At 45.7% G+C, this 17,661-nt stretch overlaps 2 protein-coding genes across 5 annotated transcripts in view; one reads left to right on the top strand and one right to left on the bottom strand.

The window, feature by feature from the left end:
• PAPLN (papilin, proteoglycan-like sulfated glycoprotein) overlaps positions 1-6,800 on the top strand; it is a 28,174-nt gene extending 21,374 nt beyond the window's left edge. The window contains exons 22-27 of the mRNA XM_010086641.1: positions 671-809; positions 2,231-2,368; positions 3,048-3,175; positions 3,762-3,870; positions 5,906-6,081; positions 6,625-6,800. Of these exons, the coding sequence (XP_010084943.1) occupies positions 671-809; positions 2,231-2,368; positions 3,048-3,175; positions 3,762-3,870; positions 5,906-6,081; positions 6,625-6,800 (866 nt within the window). The remainder of the gene's footprint in view (positions 1-670; positions 810-2,230; positions 2,369-3,047; positions 3,176-3,761; positions 3,871-5,905; positions 6,082-6,624) is intronic.
• A 4,552-nt stretch (positions 6,801-11,352) lies between these two features.
• The window catches only part of NUMB (numb homolog (Drosophila)), a 35,856-nt gene continuing 29,547 nt past the window's right edge, over positions 11,353-17,661 (bottom strand). For 2 of the 4 annotated variants that reach the window (XM_010086637.1, XM_010086638.1), the window contains 4 exons: positions 17,076-17,378; positions 15,124-15,273; positions 14,134-14,277; positions 11,353-12,405 (listed from right to left, as the gene is read on the bottom strand). In XM_010086637.1, the coding sequence (XP_010084939.1) occupies positions 11,690-12,405; positions 14,134-14,277; positions 15,124-15,273; positions 17,076-17,378 (1,313 nt within the window). In that variant the 3' untranslated portion in view covers positions 11,353-11,689. The remainder of the gene's footprint in view (positions 12,406-14,133; positions 14,278-15,123; positions 15,274-17,075; positions 17,379-17,661) is intronic. The other 2 variants (XM_010086639.1, XM_010086640.1) reach the window with 1 other exon arrangement.

The following is a 17,661-nucleotide window of genomic DNA, read 5'->3' as shown; positions in this document are numbered from 1 at the left end:
GCGCTTCCTCCTGCAGTGCGGCCCCATAGCCGGAGTTGTGGCTTGCTTGTAACCTGCCCCATTTCCAGCACAGGGAGCATGTCTTCCTCCCTGGGAGCCATCAGCTGCCTCCTCATCCCAGAAAGGAGGCTCCAGCAGAGGGGTTTTCTGCAGTTTCTTGGGGCCTCCATCTCATACTATAATGTGACCAGTCTGCCATAGCTGTCTGTGCTGCTGGTGCATTTGTGTTTTGTGTTTTGCCCAAACATTTCCTGCTGCGTAACAAATGATTCCCTGTTCTGAAAAATATGCCTTATTTAAGAAATAAAAACAGAAAAATTTGAAAGACTAGTCTCAAAAGATGGGCCAGCAAGGCACCATGTAGCCTTCAATCTCTGAAGTGTACTTTGTCACAGCAATGGCACATGGGGCAGAAGGCACTGTGGCCTAAGGCACGCTGTAACATGTTCACTGACGGAGGAGAGAAAGGAGTCTAAAATCACTTGCCTGCAGGTCTGTGACTCTCATTAGTAGACAGGGCAGGCTTACTGCCCTAGTCAGCCAGAAACAGATGGCTGAAGGGCTCTTTGGCTCCCGTTCAGCAAGCTCTCCCCAGCTCATAGAAACCCTACACAAGAGGTCACAGAAAGAAGGGTCCTTTTATTCACATATGGCATTTTATTTTGAATAGAGTACCAGAGTGCTGTTCTGGCAGAGGGTGAGAGAGGTCGGGTCCTTCACAAGGAAAATCAGCAGCACCGAGAGCTACCCAGAGGCAGGAAGGTTGTACAGGCAGCCGGCTCCCCTGTGCATCAGCAACTCACATACAGGTAAGTTCACACACAGCAACAGTTTGTCCGCCATGCCCAGCTGATGAACCATATGGCATCTCTTCATGTAGAAAAGCTGAAGATTGGAAAGGTTCTGGGTCAGCTGTTCTGGGGCACGGTTGGGAAGCAAGCAGTACTGAACCGCTGACAACAGGCACAGGCAAAGATCCCAGTCGCAAGCTGTCTTCTGTTCTCCCCGAGGGTCTCTTGAAAGAAGCGTATTCTGAGCAAAGATACTCAGCGAGGCTGATGGCAAAGGAGCTGGGTTCAAACAAAATCAGAAATATCAGGGCAGCATCCTTAGCTGTTCAAGTTACTGTAGGCAGAAAGAGAAACCTGTTCTGGAGAAAAGCAAAGCAAATAGGAACTGCTGAACTAGCAGAAAATAGGCATATGTATATTTAAAAAGCTTCAGTTACTGTAGCCCCCACCCATTTATTTTAAATATTTTGTGAACAAAACAGTTTGACTCAAAACTATCTCCTCACTTACTGGGTCGCATATTTTGTAGCTTCTTGCATGTTTCTTTGGTGCTTCTAGGCCCCACAGAAGGAAAAGGGCACGGTTTATTTTTGCCTTAAATGCAGCATGTTGGGGCTCCAGATTACATGGGAGCATGATCAGATCCCTCCCTTCTTTTGAGTTTACAGCCTAAAACCCAGCCAATTTGCTGAACTCCCCAGCAACCTCCTTAGCTGCTTCTTCCTAAAAGCAGAAGTGATTCATTGAATTAAGGCTCTGTGGTTTTGTTTCGTGAGATCAAGAATTCAGGTCAGAGAATGAGGGTGGGGGAGAGGATGTTTTATTTGACTCTGGGAACATCATGGTTTAGTTCTCTTCTAAAATGGTGTTTAGCTGCAGTTATAAGAGAGCAAAGAGCATGAAGAAATGAGTGATGTGAGAGCCTGACATCAACTTTTCTGCTGCAAGAAGTGGACGGCCAGCTCCTGGTGCTTGCATGTAGTCAGGTCATTGCCATGGGCTCTTCACACCCCAGAAAATATCTACTTATTTTTGTGTGCCAGACAAGCACTTTGGGGGAAGCTTGTTTGGTGCCCTGTTTAGGACTTTATACTACTTGCCACATGCTCATGTTGTTAACACATCCTTGGCTGTTATCCAGAGGGATGCTATTAAGAAACAGGGTTGCTGTCTCTAAAGGGTTAAGCAGCCTGGCAGGAGTGCATCACAAAGCTGTGCTGAACTGGAGCAGGATTTGGTTTGACAGAGGCTGCTCTTTTCTGCATGTTGTGAGTGAATGTTGGTAATGGCAAGTATCGGAGCTCTGATGGGAGTACAGAGACCGCCCTTTCCCATTGGAGGCAAAAAAGAAGGCTTGTGATTAAAACAGCCTTGTGCTGAAGGTCAAATGCTGAACAAGGAGGTTTCTGCATCTTTTGTTGTGCTTGTGGACTTTACAGATTGCGAATGGATAAGAGTGAGGCCTCAGTGGTGGAGGCCAGCATCGGGGAGAGAGTCAGGCTGCCCTGCACAGTGGAAGCATCGCCAGCGCTCACCATTGAGTGGCAGAAAGACGGGCGGCCCCTCTCCTCTCCCAGGTGAGTTCCCAGGCAGCTCCACCATGCCCACAGGCAGGTTCGTGTGGAGAAGAGCCTCCTCCTTGCCTTGCCTTCCCTTCCCTTCCCTTCCCTGTCTCCTTCCTGAGAGGATGGAGCTGCTGGCTGTGCATCTATTGCCCGTGCTGTTTACGCTGGCCAGCTTCCCCCATCGGCGCCAGCCCGCACTGCCTGGCTGCCCCAGCCTCACTCACAGATCAAAGTCCGAACATTGAACCCTCGAATAAACAGCCGTGATACAGAGTCTACAAGTGAGCCAACGCTGAAATTTATTCATCTGCAAGATTAGCAGAAACAGGACACATGGCAAGCAAATTTGCCAAAAACCAGCTGGTCTCTGAGCCAGGGTAGAGGTTCACAGCAAAGAGAGAGATCATGGTGCCTGTAGTAAACTCCCACAGCTGCTGGTGCTGCTCTCCTGCAGCTCCCCTCACCCTCTGCTCCCAGAAGCCTGCTCTACCAGTGAGCTTTCCTAGAGTCTACAGCACTAGTGCTGGGATTTGAGGAGCAGGGGTTGCGTTACAGGCTGAACTGAGCTGCTGCTAAACCTTTGCTCAGTGTTACTGCAAAGTTATGTACAAGGCTCAGCTTCGGCTCTGGTGGCTAGAGTCCCATGCTGACCCCAGCACGGGCTGAGGGGCTTTCTGGTTTTGTTGCCCAGACACAGACAGCAGTCGGATGGGGCCCTGGTGATCAGCCGGGTCAGCTCTGAAGACGTCGGCTTCTTTACCTGCATTGCCTCGAACGGACGTGACCAGGACCAGCGCCAGGTCCTGTTCCGACCTTTAGGTACTGGATGGGTGGTGGCGTGCGCAGCATGTCAGTACACACACACGTGTGTGTGCATACAGCGGGAAATGGGGTAGTGGGCTGTGTGGATTTGTTGTCTGGCCGTGCCTCTTGCCTTCACACCTGGTGTTCAACAAGCAGTCTGAGGGCAAGGGAAGAGTGAGTTGCTTTACCCAGTGGTGATCTGCTTGTGTCGAGTAGATCGTGGAGCTCCAGGAAGCTGTAAAGAGGGACTAATTGCACAGTGAGAGTGACTCTTGGGGCCTTGTTTCTGGGACACTGGTGTGGAGTGGGTACAGGAGCAAGAGGAACTAAGGAGATGGTGGTTCTGTGCATGTGACGTGCTTGTGTCCAGCTGGAGGAAAAAGCTCTTCAAGGCCTCTGGTACTTGCCTTGCTTAGGCCAAAGCCCTTAGGAAATTCACATTCCCCACAGCAACAGTGTCATAGCTCCAAACATGCTGGTTCAAGGCCTATGGGCTCGTAGCTCATGTGTATGTTGGACTTTTCCAATGAGGGAATGCTCCTGCTACCAGGGGCAGCATAGAATTGTGTTCCTGCTAGTGATTATTTTTCTTCTGGTTTAGGAGAGCTGAGGATCACTGGTCTTTTGCCAAGCATCATGGTACCTGAGGGAGGGACCGCTCAGCTTCATTGCACGGTGACTGGCAACAATGTGAATATAAGGTGGTCAAGGTGAGCAAAACTGAGGCAGACTTCCCTTTCCTTCTCATCTTGAACCTCATCACTTACTTTCCAAATAATAATGCAGGATGCCTGCCAGGTAAGAGAGAGACCCACAGTTCGCAGCCCCAGCTAGCATCTCCCACCCTTTCCTAATCAAGTTACCTGTTACCCTAGAAATCCTGGACAAGATCCCTCTGGGGTGTAGGGGTCACAGATTTCATGTGCCAGCAAAAGGAGGAGGAAAGCAGGCTTTAAGCTAAGATTTCATGGACTTCAGAAGGGCTCTGTGTTGGAAAGCTGGTGACATTACAATAGCCAAAACTAAAATGAGTAACTGGAGGAAAACCTTTAGTTGGTCTGTTGTGGTTTAAACCTGTCTGGCAGCCGAACGCCATGCTCCTCCCTCCTGGGGATGGGGGAGGGAATTAAAGGGGTAAAGGGAAAAGAGACCCATGGGTTGAGATAAGAACATTTTAATAACTAAACTACAATAAAATTGAAAATAACAATGTTAATAATAATAGTAATATATACAAATATTCAGATGTACAAATGAGTGATACACAGTGCAACTGTTCATGACCTGATAACCAGGGCTCAGCTCGTTCCTGGCTAATGATCCTGGAGCAGAGAGAGCCCCAAAACCACAATGCTAGAAAAGAGATAAGAGCCTGAGTGTCTTGAGAGACTGAGAGCTGATCAAGAGAGTGAGATGACCCTCAGAGAGTGGTAACCCAGAGAGAGAACTTCCGCACAGAGCCTCATCTATGTACTGGGCATGATGTGCATGATATGGAATAGACCATTGGCCAGTTTGGGTCTCAGTCCTAAACCTAAGGCCAAAACCTAAGCCAGTAATTTGGGCTGTGCTCCCTCCCAGCTTCTCCTGCCCCTGCAGACACTGGCACAGCAGAGAAGCTAAAAAGTCCTTGACTGTCCCAACAGCAACTATAAACATCAGTATGTTATCAGCTGTCTTCTCAGCACAAATCCAAAATACAGCCTCTAGCTACTGTGAAGAAAGTTAACTCCGTCCCAGCTGAAACCAGGCCAGTTGGTCTTTGTAAAACTCTCTCTGCCTAAGCCTAGCAAACATTTTAGCACCTACAATAACAGCAGTTCTTCTCCCAGCTTCCTGCTCTAACAGTTCTCTCGCTCTACTGTCAAGTGGGAGCAGAGGAGAATTTAAAGTGCTTTACTACAGGCAAAGGAAAAACTGCATCCTCTCTGGATGGTTTACAGTGGAACTCCTAAGTTGTGCAAGTATTTAGTGGGTTTTTTTCCCCTGTTTGAAAATAATCAGTTCTGTTTTGGAGCCTTCTTGCAAAGGATCTGGAGAGATGGATTGGTAATTGTTTAAATCCTTCTACTCCAAGGGGTAGGACTGAAGGGGGCTATCTCACAAAGAGAGCTTTTCTTCCGTATCTAAGTTTGGTATTTGAGTTAACAAAATGATGCAGGTTTCAGCATCTGAATGAAACCTTTTTCAGTGAAACAAATTTCATTTCCTTGGTAACTAGGAGTTCATAATTCAGACAGTTTTCCTGCTGGGCACAGAGTATTCCAGGAGGAACAGAATAGACACAATCTTGCTGGTATTTTAAACATCTTTTTTTTAGACAAACTTTTCAGGGAACGAGGGCGCATTGCTCACCACCCCATATGTTCCTCAAGCAATATGTGCTGCTATCAATGCCAGCCAAACAAGCACTGCCAGACCACAACCTGGAGAGAGGGAAAGGCACCCTGGATTTTCTCCTAGTTCCTCAAACCTCAAAAATGTGTAATAGCAGAAAGGGCGATGTCTTTATACAGAGCACGCAGCGAGCTACCTCCCACTTGGACAGTGGGCTAATGGATGCAGACTCCCTCTCTCGTGTTACTACCCGATTGTAGAGCCAGGTCATGGCAAAAAAAGATTATTTTCTTCTTCCTACTTGTAAAAATTCACTGCTTTAACAGGGCATCAGTTCCCAAAGAGCGCAGAGAGCTCCTTTAGTCCCCATGGGGTGGAAATAGTGGTACAAAATGTTTTTCTCTGCAGGAATGGAGTCCCCATGCGGGCAGATGGCCACCACATCCACCTGTCCCAGGATGGAAGCCTGACCATAAGCAACGTTCAAGAGGCTGACGAGGGCTCCTACACGTGCAGTGCTTACAGCAGCAGCAGCTCGGTCAGCGCCAGCACGGAGGTGAAGGTGTTGAGGAGCAGGCCCAGCAGTGAGTACAGTTTGTCCTCCTGCTCCTCCCGGCACAGTGCCTGCCTCTTGGCTGCTGTTATAAATCCCATTGCGTGTGCTCATCCGCTGCCAACCTTGGGCTTTGGGGAGCAGAAGGAGCCTCTGGGTTGTGCTCCCTGAGGAGTCCGGCTTTCTCTGGGCAGAAAAGCAGGATGGTGGAAATGCTTCCCCCACCCTTCCTCCCTGGGCACTTCCTGAGGCCAAAATGCCATAGTTGGTTGACCAAATAGTTGGCTGAAAGATTCATATTTGAACTCTGGATACCATCCAGCTGGGTTTACACAGGGTGTGGAGTGGTTTCTCCTCAGGAGATCAGCCCCAGAAACTGCATTCTCCTCCCATATCTTACCAGAGCTGTCAGCTTCTCTCTCATCCTTGATGCTGGGCTAAATTTAAAACAATTCCCCTAGAACTGGCAGGGTGGAGAAAGCATGAACATGCTGTGCCTTTTGGGAGGCAAACAAAACCTGAGGATGAACCCTGGCAGCGTATTTACAGCTATTCACCTTTTGCTTCTCTGCAGCTGCTGTGAACAACGTCATGGACCCCAGCAGAGAGTGCGTGGACCAGCCCCACCTGGCCAACTGCGACCTGATCCTGCAGGCCCAGCTCTGCGGCAACGAGTACTACTCCAGCTTCTGCTGCGCCAGCTGCTCTCGCCACCGGCCGCAGGCCAGCCCTCCTCGCCACCGGGGGTGACAGACACCTCCGCGGCCACGTGGAAGTACAGGTGACCGATTACAAGACTGGGAGTCTGAACTCTGTTCTTTTGCTGCGTGAAACTGCTCTGGGAGCTCTGCCCTGCTGGAAAGCTCAAGAGGGGGAACTGAACAGGGTGTAGTGGGTGTAACTGTTCAAAGGTGGGAGATCCACCACCCTCAAGTTTATTGCAAATTCCTTCCCCCTCGCCACTCCCTGTGTGCCTTGCTTTAGCCAATCCATCTCTTCACTTAAGGGTAGTTGCTGTCATTCACAGAACAAGGTGGTATTGGGAACATAAGGATGCTGTGACTTTAGAGAAGGCAGATACCAGCATGAAAGAGGGAGAGACCAATCCTTCATGCAAGCAAAAGAGAGAAGCGCTCTTTAAAAAAATAGTCTCTGAAGTGTTTGGAGATGGGCATGAACTGTCTCAACCAAAGCACTAATGAGCAACGAAAATTTGTAATCCTGGGGAGCACTTTCCATCTAAATGCAAAGGACTCTGGCCATGAGAAACAGCTTGGTGCATGTAAAATTAGTGTTTGGGTCCTGTGAGGTTACTAGCTGTAGGGATGCAGCTGTAATGTGTACATTACTGAAGCTGTTTTATTCCAGGAGAACTTAGACAAATTTCTAGCTGAGTCAGTTTGGTTTCTACTTGACTGTAGTCAGCTTTGGAGAGAAATGCAGAAGCAATGCTTCACAGAAAGCATAAGATGAAGTAGAATACTTTTAGCCCTTCCTGAATGTTAGGTAGGGGTAATTTAGATGAATATACCAACACTGATACCTGTTCTGAGATACTACAGTTTAAATGTCACTTGCTCTAGGAAGGCTCAACAGATAATTTTTTTTTTTTTTTTTTCTGTGCCAGAACTCCACTGTTAAATATATTGCAAAGCTGGGCTTGGTGGTAGCATTGTGCTGAGTTTCAGCTTGGGGAGGCAAATAATGTACACATAGAGATACATGTAGGGGACTTGCCAGCACAAACCTCCCAGTGGTCTGCTCCAGTCTCAGTTAAATCCAGGAAAGCCTGGCTCTGCTGCTACGGGCTCACAAGTGAGGACTTCCAGATGTGGAGCAGCTGTAGCTAGGAGCGTCCTTCATTTCAGGACTAACACCAAGTGGCAGCGAGCAGGCATGTGAGGCTCTGGAAGAGGAAGTCTCAGGCATTAAGGGGGGTGTGTGGGGAGGTGACATTATGTAATGACTTGTTAAACCAGGAAAGGCCCTTAGGTGTCTTCAGTATCTCAAAATGGAATTATAAATTCTGAGCAAAAGCATTTTTTTTACAGCCTCCACAGTATTGTTTTACCCTAGCGTCAGCCCTAACAGTCCCCCTCTTCCCCACTCCAAACTCCCTGCTGAGACTCAGACAGGATGATCATATTAATTAGCACCATCAGTCATTTATTATTCACACATAGATGTAGCTATAAAATAGTAGACTGTTGCATAGTGTTGATGTTTTGGTTAGGGGGGCTGTAGAGGATTTTTTTTTTCCCCTCCTTCTGTTACTTTAAGACTTCTGAGGACAGCAGCTAATTGAGGACTGTCCTCACACCGCTCTGCTCTCCTTCAGTCCTGACTCAGTACTTAGGGCAGCAGTAATACACAGGTGTAAATCCCCAGGCTTGACAGCCTAAAGCTGGTTTGGACTCTAAATCCAGTAAATCAGTTCAGCTGCACCTAAAAATAAGAATTACTAACCTAACGATTGCACTCTCTTCAGGACAGGTACGGCTTCAGGACTGGACACATTGCTTTACTCTGGGAACAAACTGAGAAGTCTAGAAGCAATCTCGAGTGAGAGGTGACAGTCACACAGTTATTTGGGGGTGGGCCAGTCTGTGGTCTGAGAGCTTTTGCTCACTAGAGAAGACAAAAATGCTTAATTTTTTAATAGTTAAGACCCTTTTATTTGATTCGGGAAAGCTTCCTCTGCTGTAATTGAGGGCAGGCATTCCAGTGTAAGCATTGATGTTGACATCATCAGATATTTAAGAAGAATGAGATGGTCCTGAGGTAAATTCTAATTGTGTTTGTACATAATTTTGCTTTTAACATCTCAGACCAGCAATTTTTTTTTGTGTGTGTGTATATAGAGTATTTTAGCATTTTAGAATATAGTATGACTTTGCCTTTCAAGACCATGGACGAATCACAGACAGTGTAAATTCCAGCCTTACTGCAGACCTCTCAGTTCCCATCTGGCTGGCATAAAGGGTAGTCAAGGGCTGTGGCTCAGGAGCACAGTTAGAAGTTGATGGTGGTTGTATCAGACCCTTCTGTCCCAGCATAAGCAGTCTGTTCTGTAATAACCCTTCCCACTACGTCAGTTTTAGAATATTTAAATATTCTGTGTGCTTTAATTTCAGCTGTAAGGTTATACAAGATGTGGCCTGGGAATGCTTTCTCAAGACTCCCGAGGGCTGTAACAGGTTCCTGTATCCTGCTGCGCAGGACTTTAACACTGAAGGTGCTTTAGTTCAGTGAGTGTTTATTCTGACCTCCTTCCAGCTGATAACCACGGTGCTAAGGATGGGCCTGGAAGGCATGCCCTTCGCTGCCGTAAATACACACTGGCACTGGACCAGTTAACTAAAGGGTCTTTTTACATCTCTTCTATCAGGCAAGCTGAGGTTTTCCCTCTGTACAGAACCACTTCACTGCCTAACCCAATGTTTACTTTTTTGATTTAAGAATCAAGATGTTCAGTTTTCTTCCCTAAACAATGGATTGTAGCAGGGTCATGTCTCCTTCACTGTTATCTCCAGGGCAGGGGAAGGGCGTAGCTAGACAGGGCTATTTTCAGCTGATTTTGGGGCACTGCTGTGAAAGATAGGGAGCTGACAGAGTAAGTTATACACGCTTTCTTTCCTATTATAAATGTCTACAACTATTTGCTTGTTTGTTGAAAGCTGAAAATACCATAGGGAGCGTTGGACGTTACTATTCATATCAGATTAAAAGCAGGTAAGAATCTGTAAAGGAAAAAGTCCCCATTTTTTCAACCATGGCACTGTGAGACTCACTGTACTTGCCTGGAAATGGAAACTGCTGGCAAGCGCAAATGCTAGGGCCAAACAAAGGGAGCAGTTCTTCCTCTTCAGGTTACAAAGTCTGACTTTTCCTTAGATCTGAAACTACATGGTGCACACAAGAATGCAGTAAGAACCAGTCATACTAACAGGGTAGGTATCAGCTTACTGGGAGAACAGAAAAGGAATGAAAATATACTGTCTTTGCCTGTGGCTCTTAGGATCTTCACTCCTTTGAGTAGCAGGGGAAAGAAAACCAAAGTGAGTCTTCCCTTTTGAATGTTAGGGTCTTCACGTTTGTCTGTATGTAAATAGTCAAGGTTAGAAAATACAGCGATACAAACCCAGAATCTGATGTTGTCAGTAAAGCCTTCTGTTTCAGAGCTTTCAGAGTTACGGGTCACAAGGATATTTGCAAGTCTTACAGTTCAAGGTAACGTACCATGGTGTACAAAATGAGAGGGGCTAAGATACCATTACAGAGCTGCTTGGTTTAAAAAGCGGGGCTTATCCACATTCACCTGGTAACACAGAAGATACCCATCAGGGCAAATGCTGAAACTGAATGAGGGGGGGGGGGAATAAAGCTTTCACAGACAGTGCTTCTACCACCAACATTTATTTCTGTTAAAGCAGATTATAAATCATCAGTACAAATATATATAACTTACGTTTGCTTGTAAGGCCAAAGTTTAAAAGTAAAGTTAAAATGAGATGGTTTTCACAAGTCACCAGAGGCAGAACCTGGACCAGCTGCAGCCTTAACCACAAGGTTTCACAAATCAGTGGAAGAAAATAAAAACAAAGTTAAAAAACCTCTAAGATCTATTGACAGACAAACATAAAATGGTTTCCCAGGTGGCCCCAGGATGTAGATATGATTACAGTAAGTTGTCACAGTAGTGTTAGAACCAATAGATTAAGACAAAGAAACTGCAGCAATACATGAAAGGAAAAAACCCATACTATATTTAATATGTCATTTGATTCCAATAAAAAAACAGTAAATTTTCCCCATGGTTTTCAAACCATGACAATACTGTTCTTTAATTTTCTTTATTTAAAACTACAATATAATGACTTATTGGTTGTGATTGTTGTTGCAATATGCTACTTACAATGAACAGATACAAGAACAAGCTAGAGCCCCTTTTTCCACCCCCCAATATTACTTACAATAAGAATCAGAGATAAATCAATCTTATGTACAATTTCTTACATCCAACCCCCTTTTTTTTAACCTTTGGCAAGATTACTTACAACTCATACAGCTTTTAATATCCAACTATTTAAAATATTCTAAATGCATAAAAATAAAGATTTTGGCTTTTACTTTATTCTTTACATATAATATTCACTTTGTTACTCAAAATGGAAGCTCAACTTTTTCCACAAACCCAGCTTTTGCTAAGCAGGTGACAACCTCCCACCCCTATCCACCCCCCCACCCCATCCCACCCTATTTTTCCCTGAAGGGGGACATTCAGAACTTACAGGGCATCAGAAGGACACAAATACAAAATCTGCCTTCCTTTTCAGTGAGATAATTGATGTTTCTGCAGAACAGGCTTCGGGCCGGGGTGCCTTTTTGCTCTGTTTAACTTCCAGCTTTCCAAGTGAGGAGGGAATGCAGACTGGGGTGGCTCCAGGACTCCTTTTAAGAACTGCACATTAAATTCACCATATGTTTATATCCTCCCCATAATTGTTCCCTCTTTCTAACCCATTTTAGTTTGAAGGGACCTTTGGGATTATCAAAGCAAACTGATCAGCAACAGTCCCCTCTGCTCCCTTTATCCCTCTATCCTAATGTACAATTTATCCACCCCCCCATAGGACTGCTTAAAGTTCAATCTCAAATGTCTTCTGTAAATCGCTGGAGAAGGGGTTAGTTGGAGAGGGGTTAGTGCGCTGCTTCGCCTTGCTCTCGAGTGCTGCCCACTGTGCTTCAAACGGGTCTACTTGCGGGGTGGCTGCGGGCGGCTGCGAATGCTTGTCCTCTGCAGCCCATTTGCCCCCGTCAACCCCATTGAACGCTGCTGAGCCATTGTGCTGCGCGGGCGGATTGAAGAAAGGGCTTGTTGTAGCGCTGCTGCTTTCATACTGTGGCAATGTCTGCTGTTTGACCAGACTGGGTGACTGGTGTGGATGGGCCGCTGGAGTGTGGCTTGCGGTGCCAAAGACGTTGGCTACCATCTGGGAAGGCGTGATGCCAACCACAGGTACGCTTGGGGCTGCATAGGTCATCCCGTTTGCTACAGCGTAGGGCTGAGCCGGAATAAATGCTGGCTGCATGGGCGGTACCACTCCCACCGGCACAGGCTGGGGCGTGATGAAGGTGCTGACGGGGAAGGCTGGCGCTGGCTGGGAGGCTGCTGCTGCTGGAGGAGGCTGGAGTAGTGGCTGCGGGGCTGGCGCTGGGGTGGGCTGCTGCTGGGCTCTGACAGTCTTTGAGACCTCTTCCAACCAGCGATCTGCCTCTGAGGGTGTGCGCCTGTGGTTCCCTTGTAAGAGACTTGGCGAGGCTGCACCTGAGGAGGTGCCGCTCCATTCAGTGCCTGGGAAGGAAAGCATGGGGAAGTCGTTACTGTTTCCACTCCTCACCCTTTTATCAGCTAGAAAGGCTGGAGGATGGACACAAGAACTGAGGCCTCCTCCACGCCCGAAAGACTGCTACCAACGCTGGAAGCATGTTTATGCATCCACTGTACTGTTCTGTTCTAGGAAGATACTGGCCCAGAAGAGGTGATGAAGGGTTCCTTCACTAAAATGCAGATTTACTTTTTTTCTTCATAGCAGACCCCTGAGAATTCAGTGCATGCAGGAGAGGTGCTGCCTGCCCTCATGACTTTGTGGCATTGATCTAGCCCATACCTACTAATTCCTCTAACTGGGGAGTATCAGTTTCTGAGTGTACAGCTCAGGACGGGTGGATTGTTAGAACACAAAGCTGTAAGAAACTGTTTTTAAGACTCATTTGCTGTTTCCTAAATTAAGGCTTTGTGCTGTAAAGGACAGTAATGTAGTAGTACTGGGAGTTCATGACAAGATTCATTTTTCTGTCTCATAGATGTTCAAGTGCAGTGTGAGTAGTCACTACACTGTACATGAACGTTTAAGGCAATACATCTAATCAAATAACTATATGATATATAAACTGTACTTACTATGACTCCTTTATATTCTTCTTCCATCTCCACTCACTCTTCCCTTCCTCTTTTCATATATAACTCGGGCTGTTAACCTCTCAAACTCCTTTGCAATGTTCAACGCTTAGCATTTTAGACTTTTCTTCTACAAAACCAGCTCTGATTTTAACTCATTTATCTTCAGTGATTTAAAAAAAAATAAAAATCACCATCATTTCCATTCCTCTCACAGTTTTAGAACTATCTCCCACCAGCTGAATTCTGGTTCTCCTTCTCACTACAGTTTCAAATTCTCTTTCCTTCCCCGAGGACCTTGCCAGGTTTCCCATGTGACGAGGAAGGCAACCAGGAATGCTAGAGCCGGCTCTGCAGTTCAGGTGTTAGGTGGTGTTTTGGAGAAGTGGAAATCCATTACAGCTCAGCACTCTCCATTCAGCCTGATCTAGCTGAACAGCAGCTGCAGCCCAGGTTACTGCTGTTTCTACAGTGGGAACTGGTGGAGGCAGAGCTTAGGGTCTTGTCTCGTACGGGGGGAAGACACTGAAAATGGGTCTGGTACTCTTACAAGTCCAAGTAGAACCTACTCTTTCACTAGCAAAGTTTTTCTTTTTGAGCTTACACCAGGAACTGATGTAGTTTGATTATATCCTTCTAGCACGTGTCCACACGGGTGACAGCCATTTAAAGTACCACCTTAACGTTGTATGTAACTATTGATGAGGACTGGAAGGACCGACTAAACTTTTTAAACAGAAGAAGAAATGAACCTCTAAAGCTTTTAAGCACCCAACTTAATCTCTCCTTACATACATTAGTGGAAAGAACACAAAAATTCTTTTGGGTACACATACAGGTTCTTTCCCTTTCATCCCCAAACACCCCCTCTTTCCTTACTTCCTTTTTAAGCACTGGATTTTCTAAACTGCTGCCAAAGTAAGAATCAGTCCTGCTTATAGACCCAGAACCAGGGAGTTCATCGCTTCCCTCCATCCACTTGTGCAAAAGGCTACTACTTCCGTCTTTTGTTTCTGTTCCTTCCAGCTGCCATTAAGTGGCACTGACAATTGTCTCAGGGGCTCAATTAGGCTTTTGGTCCAAGTTCTTATAGCAACGCACAGGATCTACGTCCAGTCTTACCAGCAACCATGGCTGCAGCTCCAGTATTAGCAGCAGGAGCATGAGCCCAAGGATTGGTTTCACGAACGGGCATAGCTGTGGAGGCTACAGGAGCCTGGGATGGTTTAGCAGCAAGCACACAGAAGGCAGAGGCAGTGCCATTAACTAAAATGGGAGCAGACAACATCACTGCAATTAATTCATGCAAGGCATGCACATGACTGGAGTATTAGTGGGCTATGTCATTGCTATCAACATACATACAACTTTTTAGACACTTCCACATGACAGCAGCTTTTGTAAATGAGCCAAATTGGACTGACAGGCAATAAAGCCAGTAAATTCCATTTCACCCAGCCAACGCTTGTTAACAGCATTGTGGGATGGTGGATTTTTATGTATTTGATGAGATCTTGAGTTCTGATGACTGACTAAATTTGTTGTTTTTATAGAGAAGAGATATGGCTCACCAGAAGTTACTGTATGATTAATTTTAGATTCAAAAGAAGAACAGATTTTAGATATACAAAGTACCAGTAACTACATTTCACAAGGAGAGGGTCTTTTCACACAACTTGTATAAAAGCATATCAGTGAAATGAAGATTAGAGACTGCTATGAGTTCTATAGCTGGCATCTCTCCACACCTTATCTGGGTGAAAAACAGTAACCATGTAGTGGCACAGACTCTCTTCTCTTGTGGGATTTGGTTCCCGTGACGCACAGTTGGTAAGGTTTTTGCAGTTCAGGAGGCAGAATGCTAAAATAGGCATTACCTCAAAGCCAGTCTCTTTTACAGGTAACTATCGTGTGGTAGGTGCATGAACTTTTTGTTAAAAACAAAAACACAGAAAAACTAAACAGACAAGATGAATAAAGCAGGACGCATTCCCCCAAAATACTGGTAACAGCACTGGCACAAGGAATTAAGACTCTGTGTTACTGAAAAGCAGCATCATGTGCATTCAAGCTTCACTCAGCATGACCACAGCACGCAAAGAAATCGCAAACCTTGAAAGGCAGGAGACTGTGGTGCGACTACTGTCACTGGTTTTGTCATGGGGGCCGACGAGAAAGGATCTTCTGATGGTGCGCTGAAAGCACTGGTGATCTGAGAGCACAGGGCACTAATGCTGTCCGTTTCCCCTTCTACCTCAGGGACTAAAATGTAAACAAAATTCATTACAGTGGAAGTTTAAAGGATACAGAAACAATTAAATACCAATGGGAAACTGAAATATAATTAGTTCCCTTGTGTGCTAGATGTTCCTGCTATTGATTTGCGTGACAGCTTTTTAAAAAATCAGTGTTGAGGACCTGACGTGAAATAGAACGCCACACTAGTGTATTTCGTGACTAAGTCAAGAGGGCAAGGGGATCAGCATTCCAGATTTAAAGTCTGTCATTACTGCTTCTCTGTGTTAATGCAAGAGGATGTTCACTTCAGAAAATAAAAGCGTTTTTCTATAGCTTTAATAGAGATCTAAATCTTTCCATATTAAAGTGCTAAACATATCAAGGATTTGGCACTAAGATTTGGCACTCTGTGAAATGAAAATACTTATGATAGATTTAAGTGTTCCAACAACATACTTCCACAGTAACCAGATGAAGTTCAAATTTGCTGACAGCAGGGCACAGTGGCAATTTAAGTCTAGAGTTAGAACGCTGATTGCTCCAGTTCAGCCGTAGCTGAAATCCCTAGCTCCTGTGGCAGAATTATGAAAAGCAAAAGCTGAATGCTCAGATAAAATGGACACTCCCTTTTAAACCACCTATCGGCGTAATGTGGATAAAGTAACAGCACAACTGCTGGCTTACCAGATGTTCTCATTATTACTGATTGCACTGCTTTTCAAAAGTACTGATCATCACTCCTGCACTGCACAGAGCTGACATGAGCAGGCAGAATTAAGCACAAACAGTACAAAAAAAAAGGTAAGATGCCAGGACACAACATGCACCATATCTAGAATTCAGGGGAGGCATACCCCACAACTGATCCTTGGAGGGATATTCCAATACAGCGCATGTGGTGGGACAGTAAGCAGCACTGGCAGTGGCATACATGGCAACATGCATCAGAAATGTTCTGAATCATTAAAAACTCAGGTTGTTGTGTGCTCAGTGAGCATCACCAGTAAGCAGTGCACTAGTAGTGTAAAACAGATAAACTCAGTGCTGGTCTTAAAGCACAGGTCACCGAATAAGGATTATAAGAGAAGTCAGACTAGGTATGATTGCTGGTTTTGCCTTTGCCACAGTAATTTTTATTTTAAAGCTTAGAACCCTAAAAGCAACGCTGTTGCCAAGTGAGAGTCCAGCTGTCCTGCAGGATAACCTAGATAAGGGGGTTCTAGGACACTGCGCAAGGTACTGAGCACCCCAGGTGCTGATGTTGGGATGAGTCTAGAAAACCCCACGACCATCATGTCAAAGCTGTACCACGTATTCTGATACAGCCAGCTGTACCATCCAAACAGTAAAGTTTCTTTTAACACAAGGTGAAAAGCCATTTCATTGCTCTCAAAAAGAAGAATTCAGACAGGCAGAAGGACAGGCTGCAGAAAAGCATCACATGATCCCATGACAAGTGGTGAAGGCCCTGAAGGGATTTGTCTCTCAAGATGCCCTGGCATTAAGTGGAGGAACTGGTTCAGTGACTCAGAGGGAAGAGCCAGCACGTACTAATTCACCAACACCCGTTCCTGGAGCACTTCAAGCTGTGCTCCAATATTTCAGACAGTGATTAGAACTGTCTGTCTTCTGCATGTGAATATTGTATTTGAAATTCCCACAGCAGAAGTTTTCTGACATGGTGATGTTTGTTCATGGAAATGATCCATGAACATGAGGCAGGAAGAAGGCTTTACTAGAAAATAAGGAGTTACATAAAGCCACAGAGAGGGAAAAGGGGAAGAGACAATTTAAGGTAATGTTTCACTGGAACCATTTGGTTTTACCTGAGTTTTTCATGGGGAAATCGGTCTTCCTTTGCACTGTTGAAGGCAGCTCATTTATTCGCAAAGACAACTGGCGTTTAAAAGGAGACATCTTCTGGCTAAGGGCAGGGAAGCCCCTGAAAGACCCTTGCCTAGCAAGCTGTTCGATAGGCGCATGCCTCCGTGGAATAGCGTGGGGATTGCTCATTTCTTTATCCAGAGAGGCAGCAGCTTCAGCAGTAGGAGAGGTTGGGGAGCCGGAAGGGGGGGCAGTATTGCTTGGTGCAGCACCTGGTGCAGCTGTTTTCGCTTCTGTTTCAGCTGCTGGAGGAAACAGGGTGATGTCAGAAAAGTAAAGCAGTGTTCAACTGCCTGCCCCTACTGCAGTTGGTTTTGAAAAGAGAAACTATAGGAATCTGCATAACTAGTACTCTTCCACACAAGTTTCTAATATCACAGCAGAAAAACCATTTCTGTATACCTTCATTCTCTTTACCATGTCACTTTACATACAACCAGTCTCCAAAGCAAAGCTTACCAAGGGCAGCCACTCCATAGAAATGATGGCCTCATAGATGTATTCTTTCTAGCTCTTCCTGAGGCCCCA

The sequence above is a fragment of the Pterocles gutturalis genome, unplaced genomic scaffold (genome assembly GCF_000699245.1).
Source record: "Pterocles gutturalis isolate BGI_N339 unplaced genomic scaffold, ASM69924v1 scaffold13771, whole genome shotgun sequence".
Lineage (NCBI taxonomy): Eukaryota > Metazoa > Chordata > Aves > Pterocliformes > Pteroclidae > Pterocles > Pterocles gutturalis.
This window is presented reverse-complemented; position numbering and strand designations above follow the sequence as displayed.